This window comes from Petaurus breviceps, unplaced genomic scaffold, assembly GCF_028583685.1.
Source record: "Petaurus breviceps papuanus isolate PSGF00001 unplaced genomic scaffold, PetGlider_PUasm1.0 688, whole genome shotgun sequence".
Classification (NCBI taxonomy): Eukaryota; Metazoa; Chordata; class Mammalia; order Diprotodontia; family Petauridae; genus Petaurus; species Petaurus breviceps.
In genome coordinates, this window is record NW_027186457.1 from 4,517,611 (window position 1) to 4,530,586 (window position 12,976).

Genomic DNA, 12,976 nt, shown 5'->3' on the forward strand with positions numbered 1-12,976 from the left:
GTAACTCTTTTGAAGCTTTAGTTGGTTTTGTATGTTAGTCCTGAATCATATTATAATTTTGATCTTTATAGTGATGTTTGAAGTGACTACAAGAACAGCGTAACTCTAAAAATATGATCTTTTTCAGCTACGATATCACTGTAATCACCACAATTTTTACAGGGATATGTGCCTTCCCTCCAAAGGTACAGATTGCAGCTAAGACATACTGTCTTGTGTATGAGTCTCATGTATATCACCTTAACGTATCTCCACATTGGAGTCTGCCCAGTGGCTAATGCAGCACTAGTCTGTGCATCCATCCTTTATTGCTCCCCTTGTTTAATACATAAGTAGCCCATTTCTTTTTCACGGTTGTAAGTATCTCTGATTACAAGCTCCAGACTGCTACCCCTCCCCTCCACCTTCTTCATCATTTGTAATTTGCTGTGGTCTATTTATGTCCACCATACATCTCTTCAGGTCTGTTGGGTGATGTAATTTTGATTTCTCAGAAATTTTGCTTTGTGATTTGAAACCTTATAGCTTCACTGAAAAAATATTGGTGTTAAAAAAGAGGGAAATTTATTTCAGGGAAAGCCTTGGTGCCACCAAAAATGATGTACAGTTGTCCAAATGCAATCTAGTCTGCTCTCTTCCACCCATTTGGTAGGGCATTCAAATATTTTTGAAGTTTTCTTTTTCTATACTTTCCCTGTGTAGGTCTCTGGTATGGGGCTGTTTTATCGGGGAAGAAAAAGAAACGTACTACAGGGAAGGTCTTGACAAGTATGCTTTCTTTGGATTCAGGAGACAGGCAAATAACAAAGTCATTTATTTCTTTTTTCCTAAGCCTTCCTGCAGAAGATGAAACTTCCCAAGTACTGCTCTCTTTTGGTAGTTTCTTTAAAATGAACAGATCAGTTTGTGGCTTCTCAACTCCCTACAGGATAATGGCCAAAATCCCTTTTCTTGCATACAAACTCTTCCTTTTTGCCCCCCTTTCTACCTGTCCTGTCCCATCTCAGACTGTTCTTGAACACAAAATCTGTGCTCTACTCAAACTAGTTGGTTGGCTTTCCTCTGTATATGCCTTTAACAGTGAAGATGCCCTTGCCCTCCCCCTCATTTCACATTCTTGCCTACCTGTTCTTTAAGGCCAGGCTTAAGGTCCTCTTTCTATGAACCCTTTCCAGGCCACAGTTTTTCTTTCTTCTGAATTTATAGCCCTTAGAAATAAGTAATCTCCAGATTTTTTAGTCTTTTATAATCTCCTGATTTTTTTTTAGTCTTCTATAATTCTAAAACTCTTGAATTGTTTAATTTTAAAATTTTGTTCTGTCTTTCCTCAGCTAAATGCTAAGTTTCTTGAGGGCAGGGACTATCTTTTACTTTTATCTTCTGATACCTTGTTCTTTGAAATCTTTTATTTTAAAAACTGTTCTAAAGGTTGAACAGAAATATTAACTAATTTTGTTGGGATTCTGTTTGAAATAGTATTTATTCTATGCTAAGTTCATGATTTATATATATGCAGCATTATATAATATAGTCTAGATGTGGTATATTAAGTTCATGTAAAAAGATAATGTTCCCTGAAATAGTCTTCAGATCAGGTCAGGGAGAGAAAGAAAATTTGTATTGTCACCAAAATGTTCAAAATAGAGCCTACCAGCTTTACTCCTCAAAACAACTCCCACTTCTAACTCCCCCAGGTTTTAGTTACTGAATTACTTTATTAAATGGTAATCACTTGTCTGCGTTTTCTTACTTGCAAAGTCTCAGTATGCCTGCTAAATCCACAGATAATAGGAAAGAATTAACAAAGTCAAAAGTTAGCTTTTTCCACCACTCTTGCTACTGAATAGTGGGGACCCAGAATTTGAAATCTGTGACCTTGTTTGGACTCTTTTCTTTTTATTGCTTTCTCTGTTTTCTTCGATGTTGGTAAATGAAACGATTACTTCAATTGAGACTTTTGTGCTCAAGATTAGTCAACTTTTGTATGATAATTCACTGGTCATTTGGTTTGATACCAATGCCTACTTTTTAAAGCGGAAGGAGAAGAGAAGGTAACATAGCAAAAAAGACTTGGTGCATTTGTCTAACTGTATAAAAACATACTTTGAGTTACCTCATTGATACTGAATAATTATTAAAAGCATATTTTAAAAATCTAACCTTTAAAGTAACTTTACTTATTTTTTTTCTTTTCTTTAGATTCTTCCTGAAGTCCTTTATTCCAACTTGTGAGCAGTTATGAGTACCCCAGGAACTTCAGCAACAGCTGCAATGAAGCTAAAACAGAACATCAACCCTATTCTTTTATGGTTCATAAACTTTGTAATTTTGGTCTACACTATTTTAACATACATTCCATTTTACTTTATATGTGGATCAAGACAAGCAAGATCCAACCAACTTAAAGCAAAGCCTGTAAATAGACAGCCAAATGCAGCATACCGCTCTGTTAACAGCTTGCACGGTTTGGCTTCAGTGCTCTATCCTGGATGTGATACACTAGATAAAGTTTTTAAATATGCAGAAAACAAATATAAGGACAAAAGGCTACTGGGAACTCGTGAAGTACTAATTGAAGAAGATGAAGTACAACCGAATGGAAAAATTTTTAAAAAGGTAAGCAGGGTTTTGTTTCTAATAAAGACTATAAATAAAATGTATTGTTAGCAATGAGGGACCCAGTACTTTTGCTTCTACAAGTTTTTAAAGTTTCAGAAATAGAAGTTTCAGAAGTAGAAAAACTAGCTTCTCCCCCACCCCCTTTTTTCTTTAAGCAATTGGGGTTAAGTAACTTTCTCAAGGTTACATGGCCAGGCCAGTTTTTTTTTTCCTTTGTAGGTGTTAAGTATCTGAGGCTGGAACCGTTCCTGGGTCCTCCTGACTCCGGGGCTGGCACTCTTACTCACTGCGCCACCTAGCCGCCCCTTTTTTCCCCCCTTTTTATGGCCTTTCCTTCACCATCTTCCAAGTACCCATAGGTGTGGGGGGTGGGGTCTTCCAGACATCTAAGGCTAACAGGTCTTGAGGCAGATATACTATACCTGCTGTCTTCAAGAGGATGACTCCATAGCCCCTAAATTTTTCAAATTACTCCAGTATTTCGTTGCCTCCAGGATCAAATACAAAATGCCCTGTTTAGCATTCAGAACCCATCATAACCTCTCCTACCTTTCCAGTCATCTTACACCTTATTCCTCAAAACATTTTTCTATTTAGTGACTGGCATTCTGCCTGTTCACTCAAACTAAGCTCTTGACTCCAGGCACTATGTTTAGAACACTCTTCCTCCTCCACTAGACCTGCTGAATTCCCTGGTATCCCTTTAAGTCCCAGTTATAATTCCACCTTAGATAAGAAGCCTTGCTTCAACCCCTCTTAATTACACTATCTTTCCTCTGTTAGTTATTTCCCATTTATTCTATACATAGCTTGCTTTGTATATATTTGTTTGCTTTTTGTCTCCCTCATTAGATTGTAAGCTACTTGAGGGTAGGCATTGTCTTGCCTTTGTGCTTAGGTGTTTAATAAACATTTATTAATTGATTGATAAATGTGTCTAATTAGTATGAATGTAGAACTGTCTTGGGTTTCTGATAGCCTGATATTTTTACTACTGCAAACTGTGAAAGAGGTGATGAAGACCTGTTACTTCCCTCTACCTTCTGTAAGCCTTTAATTCTATCTTCAGTATACATTTCTACATTGTCCAAGTGAAAAGGTGTTTTAAAATATGCTCCCTCATTTGCCTAGTATAGAAGAAACTACTATAGTAAATTTGAACTGTATGACTGATTTTGCACACCAAAAAAGACTCCTGTAAGAGGGTTCCTTTAATTTTAAAATGGTTGCTTATTAGCAAAAACACCTTATTAGTACAAAGCCTTTAGTACAGTTTCCTAGTATCACCTTATAAGATAAGGATAGAAGTGGTATGAAAATACTATTTACTGAGCTGGTGTCATATCATATCTGGTATCATATCATATCATATATCTGGTAAAAGTTAGTAGATAGTTCTTGGGACCCTGTATTGGAAGAAATGTCAAATGCTTTTTTCAGTGATGGTAAGATTATGTGTGCTTGACCTTTATAGGGCAGTTAATTATGATGTTATGTGGTTGCCACCTATACTCCTAAGACTAGAAAGTTAATTTGTAAATACACTGGCGATTATGAAACATACAAATACATAATTCTATACAATAACTATGGTAGGGGTGGTGCAGTGATTAGAGCACTGGCCCTGGAGTCAGGAGGACCTGAGTTCAAATTCCGCCTCAGAAACTTAACACTTAATAGTCGAGTGACCTTGGTAACCCCAATTGCCCTGCCCTTCCCTTCCCCCTCTAAAAAGCAAAAGAAAAGAAGAGAAAAAGAAAAACTGGTAGAGAATATAAGATAATAATTCAAGAGAAATATAAAATGTTACTAGAAGGAAAGATCATTTCTGATTTTGGGATCATTGAAGGAGATGACATTCAAACTGTATCTAAAGATTGGTGTTATTTGGAAAGGTGGAAAGATGGCTGGAACCATCATAGTCCACTTTGGCAGAATTGTTGTCCATGTGGAGGAGACAAAAATGAGAGAGATATGGAAACGGAGATACCAGCTTCTGGAGGTCACCTAGGTGACATGCTACAGAACCTGAACTTTATTTTATTTGGGTCAGCTCTGAAGAGTTTTGCGTTAGAAGACTGATGTGATCAGATCTATGCATGTGACTTTTGAAGATGGGTTAGAGTGTGGAGAGCCTTAGGGGAAGAGGGATTGGGGCAGAGTGAGGATAGAGAGATAAGGTTCTTGGATTGTGTCTGAGGAAAGAGGAAGGAGACTTACACATTTGAGATCCTGCAGAGGTAGAATCAATAGGACTTAGTAACATTTTGGACATGGAAATTAAAAAAGGTAATGACATTTTTAGCATGGTGATTGGATGAATGGTAATGCTATTTCCAGAAACAAGGAAATTGGAAGTGGGAGTTGCTTTGAGGGGAAAGTTGGTAAGGTGTTTTCTTTATGTTGGTCACGGTACATATTTTCTTTCTGTTCTTGGACTTCCCTGAAGATTGTTTAAGGAACAGATAGATCTGGACTAAAATTAGCATGTATACATGTAATGTTTATGAGCACATATATGTACACATGTGCACAATACATGTATATGTGTGTATACATGTTGTATAAAATATATTTCTGTATACTATGTAGTACAGAATGTTTATATGGGCTAGATTTGGCAATGCTAAGTTTTATTTCTGCTTTCTTTACTAACTTAGCATTATAGAGATAGGATAGGGATTGGTATAGGGAACTCCAAAATGAGGAAACTCCCTTTACAAATCTGAAATCTGTAGTCTTTGGAGAGTTGCCTAGAGCACTGGGATATTAAATGATTGACTTGCTTAGGGTCACCAATGAGTATATACCAAGGGCAGAACTAGAACCCAGGTCTTCTGGCTCTGAGGCTGGTTTTCTGCCCACAAACATTCTGCTGTTTTTATTACTTCATTAAGATATTTAAAATATGAGATTCTGATATGGACTAAATTTTGAGAAAAACCTTTGATATTTAATTTAAAGATTCTTAGTTACTTTCTACCTCAGCATGCTTCCTAAAAACTACCCTTTCCATATTTTCTGTTAAGTCTTTCTTACAATGGTTTCACAAGGGAAAAAGCATAAGGTGTTTGTGGTAGAGACGTTCAAGTTCCTCCTAATTCATATAGCAATAATTGGCACAAAATAACATTTATAAAGACTAGAAATTCTAGACTTGCTATAGCTTGTTCCCTCCTTTTGTCAGTTCCAAAGGAACTTCAGCATTTTGGAGCCAGCAAATTTTTGTCTCCATAAAAATTTATCTTGAATATTGTAACATAATTGATACTGTATAGTTCTAAGAATCTAGAACTGTTACCCATGGAGAAGAACAGGAAATGACTAGAAATAGGGAAAATTGGAATGTGAAAAAGACATCTCTTTTCTGGCAGTACTATTTTTCCTTGAAAGGATTTTACCAAAGGTTTTAGAATATACAGTTTGCTTTCACCAGTGTCAGCCCTCCATAGAATCAATTTGATCTTTGGACTATTTTTATTTAAAATTTGGGTATTCAGTAATATTCTTTGTAATTTTAATTAATGAAAAGAAAGTGGAATTTACCCTTATTCATGGATTTTTATTTAAAAAACAACAACAAAGTACTTTATTTCAACTAGCTTTTTTTAAAGGAAACAGTGTTTAAAACTACTTTGCACATTCTGTTATTCCAGTTTACAAAGTAACACAAGTCAGATGATTTGGAAGTAGCCAGCCAAGACTTATTTTTAATCACATGGAGTAGTCCAATGTTATAGTCTTGCTTTTTAGAAAAAAAAAAAAAGGTTAATTAAGCAGATCATGCAAGAGCAACTTAATTGCTGTCTTATGGGTAAATTAAAAAGTTGAAAAGGATATATCATCCAGAGTTGGGCTTAATTATAGAAGGAAGTTGATAGTTACTTAGGTAGTATGCCTATTGCTAGACTATGCTTTATTCAGAAGATAAATCATGATTTATTAAAATATTTTACAGAAATGTGACTGCTCTAAGTTAAGTGGACTTTGATTTGATTCCAGCTAAAAGTTGTTAAAATGATGATTTGGTAACACTTCAATCTCCTTGTGGTTGGAGCGAGTTCTCTTGGGGCCCCTGCCAGGTAGCCTAGTCTATTTTTCCCTAAAAAGCAGGGAAGACATCTGTCTGGACATGATTTGTCTCAGGGGAACTAGGGTTTGTGACTTTGATGAGGTTTGCTGGTCTCCCAGGTTATAAAAAACCTAGCCCAGAAGGAGTTGGTATCCCTCAGACTTGATGGGATATTCCACTGTAATGTGAATCAACAGAGCCTATTTCAGCAGACACTTCCAACCAGATGCATTTTTGTGTAGAAACAGGGGCTGTATGTATCTTCCTGCATCTGTATCTGTTTTGCATGCTTAAATAAACTCAAACTCATATTTTTTTTTGTTAAGTGTAGTATGGTCTGTGTGGGTCTTAATGTTGTAATTCCAGCATTGAACTGGTCTCAGTCAGACCTTCTCCAGAATGTTCCTGGTCATGTAATTGTTTAGTAATTCCTGTTTTTAAATTGAAGTAAAAGATGTTAGGTGGATGCAGAATTGCTGCTTTTCTTTTTTTGTCCCTTCTTCACTGTCCACAGGTGATGTAGTTCCTGTCCCAAAGACGTATAGTTTTTGTTGCTTTTCCTGGTATATTATATGGTATTTCTTTTATAGGTACATCTAGCAAGTTTCAGTAACTTTTATTGATGGAAAAAGTCTGGAATGTGATTTTATCAGTATGGGGAGCTCGTATTATGAATATTTTGTCCACGAATGCATATCATCAATTTGTTATTTACAGTAATAGAAAATGGCCTGGAGTTCCACTAAGAAGTTAAGTACCTGGCTTTTGGTCACACAGCTACTAATTGTCAGAGGTGGGACTTGAATCCAGGTCTCCTAAATAAGAGACTGGTCTGTTATCCATTATGCCAAGCCAAACTATCTCTATTGATAGAATAATTACTTTCTTAAAAGAAAATATCTGTTCTCTTAATCAGGATTTGTATCATAGAGGATCAACTTACTGTACCTTTTTAAAAACATTCTGATGTAGGATCTATGGTAATTTCAGTTCCCATTTGTGAAATAAGTTTTGGAGTATAATGTAATCCCAGAATTAACCTCTTTTACTGTCATCTGTGACAGCTAAGGTGCTGCATCACCGTGTTTTTTTCTCTTGACAAATCATCTGTATTCAGATTTTCCTTGTATATAACATTTCAAGTCCCTTGATTAAAACCATATTTCAGCAACAAATTCTTCAGTTTTCAAATAAACATGCCTTGTTTTGTCTGTAAATTAATAAGTTTATCTACTTAATTTTAAAAATGTTAATATTTTGTTTCTTCCCAATTACATATAAACCAGTATTTAATCTACTTAATCTTGCTGAGATGATGGAAGTGAGTCCTAAGACCATTTAGTTATCAATTTTGAATGGTTTATCTCTTTATAGATGTTCCTTTGGGTGTTAATTGATTTTTCCAAGTCTCAGTGGTGATCTTGTTGTCAGATTGATTTTGTTTCTTGTAATAAACATCTAAATAAGATGCTGATAACTGAGTAATATTGCTTTTTTTATTTAATTTTTTTTTTACTCAATTACATGTTAAACAATTTTTAACGTAGGTTTTTAAAAATTTCGAGTTTTAAATTGTCTCCTTCCCTGTCTTCCCTGCTTTTTGCTCAGTCTTACAAAAAATTTCCATATTAGCCATGTTGCCAAAGAAAACAAACCAAAAAACCCCAAGAAAAATAAAGTAAAAAAAAAAAGATGCTTTGATCTGCATTCAAACTTTATCAATTCTTCCTTTGAAGGCGGATAGCACTTTTCACCATATATCTTTTGGAATTGTCTTGGATCATTGTATTGCTGAAAATATCTAAGTCATTGATTTAGACATTGTTTGTACATTGTTTTCCTGGTTTTACTCACTTCACTTTGCATCTGTTTATATAAGTCTTCCCAGGTTTTTCTGAAACTACCCTGCTTGTCATGTCTTATAGCATGATAGTCTTCCTTCACTGTCAAGTACCGCAACTTGTTCAGCCTTTCTTCAATTGAGGGACAACCTCTCAATTTCCACTTCTTTGCTACCACTTAAAGAACTGCTATAATTATTTTTGTATGTATAGGTCCTTTTCCTTTTTCTTTGTTCTTTTTAGAGTGTAGACTTGGTAGTGGTAGTTTTGGGTGAAAGAGTATATACACCTGTCCTTTGGACATAGTTCCAGATTGTTTTCTAGAATAGTTGGATCAGTTCACAACTCTATCAACAGTGCATTAGTGTCCCAATTTTTTCACATTTCCTCTAACATTTGTTATTTTCCTTTCCTGTCATATTAGCCAATTTGGTGGGGGTGGTACCTCAGAGTTGTTTTAATTTACATTTCTCTAATCAAAGTAATTTAGAGAAAATTTTTCATCTCACTGTAGATAGATTTGATTTCTTTTTTTAAAAACTTACTGTTCCTGTCCTTTGACCATTTATCAGTAAGATAATAACTCATATTCTTATAAATTTGACTCAGTTACCCATATATTTGTGAAAAGAGCCCTTTATCAGAGAAACTTGTAAATCCCAAGTCATATATATATTTCATATATATAAATCCCAACTCATTAAAAAACCCTTTTAATTTAATGTAATCAAAATGATCCATTTTATATCCTGTAATGTTCTCTCTTTTGTTTTGGTCATAAATTCTTCCCTTATCTATCAGTTTGACAGGTAAAATATCCCATGTTCCTCTAATTTGCTTATGATATCACCCTTTATGTCTAAAAATCATGTACGCATTTTGACTTTGTTTTGCTATGCTATGTGAAGTGTTAGTCTATGCCTAGTTTCTGCTAAATTGCTTTCTAGTTTTCCCAGCAGTTTTTGTCACATAATGAATTCTTGTTCCCAAAGTCTGGATTTTTGGGTTTATCAACCACTATGTGGTTGATTTACTAATGTGGTCATTTACTAATGTGTCTTGTGTGCCTAATCAATTTCAATGATCCACCACTGTATTTCTTATCCAGTACCAGATTGTTTTGATGATTTCTACTTTGTAATACAGTTTGAGGTCTCCCTTCCTTCACATTTTTAAAATTCCCTTGATATTCTTGACCTTTGTTCAGTCCAGATGAATTTTGTTATTTTTCCTAGCTCTATAAATTGATTGGTATGGAACTGAATAAGTAAATTATGTTAGGTAGAATTGTAATTTTTATTATATTGGTTTGACCTACCCATGAGCAATTAATAATTTTCCACTTGTTTAGATCTGGTTTCATTTGTATGAAAAATGTTAATGTAATTGTGTTCATAATATAGCTATTGATTTTGTCTTGTGTAATGCCAATGTGATACCCATAGTAGCCTCTATGAATATGCATGTGTATTTCCAGGGTAAATTCACAAAATATAATAGACTCTTCCTCAGAGGCAAAACCAAAATATTTATTTGGAGCATCATTAGGATACCAGGAGGTAAGATTTAACAAGGTACCTCATCACTAATCCAGAGATTACTGGCCTCCCAAGCCTTCTTTTTGTCACACCTCCCCACAAAATAAGTTCACCTAGGCAAATCTGTTATTACCCCTTGAGTATTTTTCAATTGTAAAGGAATTTAATCTTGAGAGTAGACATCTATGTTGATGAATTCATGCAGGCTGGACTATGTAGACCATTGATTAAAACCATTATATGTACATACCTTATATGTACTTATTATATCTGTGTGTACACAGATGGTAATGCCTCTTCCGTAATGGCATTTCCACTGAAAAAAATTACATCTGTTTCTGAAAATGAACCACTTGACACTGGGCTGGAAGCATTGCTGTTGTTGACTTCAGAGTCCTAGTCTGTCTTTGTCATGGCGTGAGGGAAGATGGAAGATGATCTGAGCGGTAGTAGCTTGACCTCCTTGGTGCACACTACCTCCTATCTCTCCCTCCGGCTGCTTTGCTGCTTTAGGCAGCCTGGCTTGCCTGTCCTGTGAGTAGCATTTGGTTGGTATGGTGAGAAGAGCTGGTCCAGATTCAGGACTGGGAGTCTGGAGGGTGCAGGGTGGGCATGGTAAGATCTAGTAAGGATTTTTTTAAGGATGGGGGAGTTATGTTTATAGACATCTGAGGAAGAACCAGTGGATAAGAAGTAGATTTATGATTAGAGAAAGAATATGGATTAATGGTGGCAGAAATCTGCTGAAGAGGATGTGTAGATGGGATCAAAGGCCTTGCAAGAGGGGCCACCTCTTTCTTTAAACTAGAGTGGCATGTTTTTTTGTTGAAGTATGAGTTAAACTCTTGGACTGAGAAAGTATGGGGAAAAGATAGTATGGAACACTGCAGGAGAAGAAGGGAAGGTTGGATAGGGAATCAATTAGATGAGAATAATAATAGGATTACCTGGTACAATGAGGACCCAATTGAGATTACATAGCATAAATGTTTTTCTAATCCATTCAACAGCACCTTAAATAATTGGGTACATACTTCTGTTTAATTTGTTGTTTCCATAAAGAATGTAAGCTCCTTGAAGTCAGGTACTATTTTTAATTTTGTATTTATTTGCCCTACATCTAAAAGTTTACCTTGTCCATATAAAAAGGGCCAGTGTTGGGGGAGAAGGGAGTGATTGAAGATGTATGGGAGTGAGGGTGCATGATTGTTCTAACCATGGTTTAGAGGAGACAGGAGGAAAATGAATAATGGCTGCAAGTAGAAGAATTAGCTTTAGTTAAGGACTAAGGCTTCCTTATTCTCTGAAACATGAGGATATGGGGAGAAAGTGAATGGAAAGGCTGAGAAGTAATTGAAAATTAAGAGGCATTTTGAAGAGCTGCCTCTTAGTTTTTACATAAGATCTGTAAATTCATTTTTCTGTTTTGTCCTTGGGGATACTTAGGGAGGGAGATGCTGTAACTTATCCAAGTTTCACATGTGAGTTTAGTCTGCAATTTCACAGCAGAGGCAAAACTGGACCTGGGACCCAAATCTCTCTGTATTTATAGCATTGTGGAGCACTAAGACTGAGTGCCATGTGAGAAGGAGTATACTTGCTGGAAGCTTCGGTAATTTGAGGATCTTGGAAATAATTTAAATCCACAGCTTATCCTTTGTAAGTTCTTGTAATTTTTCAACAAACTCTGATTTTGTTTTTGTTTTTTGCTTTCAGGATTTCATTGAGTTCTTTCTTTGTGCCACATGGTGTCACTATCAATTGAGTTTTAGATGGAATATCAATTATACTTTTATGTATGACAAAATTTTAGAAAATCACTCATTCATATTTTGTCTATAATACTCTTTTTTTTTTTTTGGAGGACAATTTGGGTTGAGTGACTTGCCCAAGGTTACACAGCTAGTTTTTGTGTTGTGTCTGAGGCCAGATTTGAACTCAGGTCCTCCTGACTCCAGGGCCGGTGCTCTATTCACTGCACCAGCTAGCCACCTCCCTCTTCTTTTTTTTTTTTTAAATTGAATTTTATGTTTATTTTTAGTTTACATCATTCATTTCCACAAGATTTTGAGTTACAAATTTTCTCCCCTTCTTTCCCCTACCCCCCACCCCCAAACAGTAATTCCACTGTATACCCCCTCCCTTAATCTGCTCTCTCCTATATTTTCCCCCATCCCTCCTCTGACTTTCCAGTAGGACAAGATGAATCTCTATACTCCAGTGCCTGTATATTTATTTCCCAGTTGCATGTAAATATATATATATATATATATATATTCATTTATTTTAAACATTTAATTTTAAAACTTTAAATTCCAGATTCTTTTCCTTCCTCCCTCGTCACCCACCCTTACTGGGAAGATAGACAATTCAATATAGGTTGTACATGTGTATCTATGCAAAACATTTTCATAGTGGCTATATTGTGAAAGACCGGCTATATTTCCCTCCAACCTATCCCGCCCTCCAGTTCTATTCTCTACTTAGACCCTGTCCGTTTTCAAAATTGTGTGCTTCTAACTTCCGTCCCCCCCAACCTGCACTCCCCTCCATCATCTCCCCTCTCATCCCCTTTTTCCTACTCTCCTGTAGGGTGAGATACCCTGTTTACTTTAGTGGGTAAGTCATTCCCTCCCTAAGTCAAATTCACTGAGAGTAAGGTTGACCCATTCCCTTTTGCCTTCCTGTTCTTCCCCTCCATTGTAACAGTTTTCCCTTACCTCTTCTGTGAGATAATTTACCCCATTCTGTCTCTCCCCATCTCCTCTCATTACATTTCTCTCTCACCTCTCAATTTCACCTTTTAAGTATCATCCCTTCCTATTCAATTGGTCCTGTGCCCTCTATCTATACCTGTACATACACACACACACACACATTTATATATACATATATACACACACACA

The 12,976-nt window shown here is 35.9% G+C and overlaps 1 protein-coding gene across 5 annotated transcripts in view; it reads left to right on the top strand.

The window, feature by feature from the left end:
* Positions 1-12,976, top strand: part of ACSL3 (acyl-CoA synthetase long chain family member 3) — an 88,459-nt gene that overhangs the window by 35,067 nt on the left and 40,416 nt on the right. For all 5 annotated transcript variants that reach the window (XM_069104525.1, XM_069104523.1, XM_069104527.1 and 2 more), the window contains exon 2: positions 2,200-2,616. In XM_069104525.1, the coding sequence (XP_068960626.1) occupies positions 2,239-2,616 (378 nt within the window). In that variant the 5' untranslated portion in view covers positions 2,200-2,238. The remainder of the gene's footprint in view (positions 1-2,199; positions 2,617-12,976) is intronic.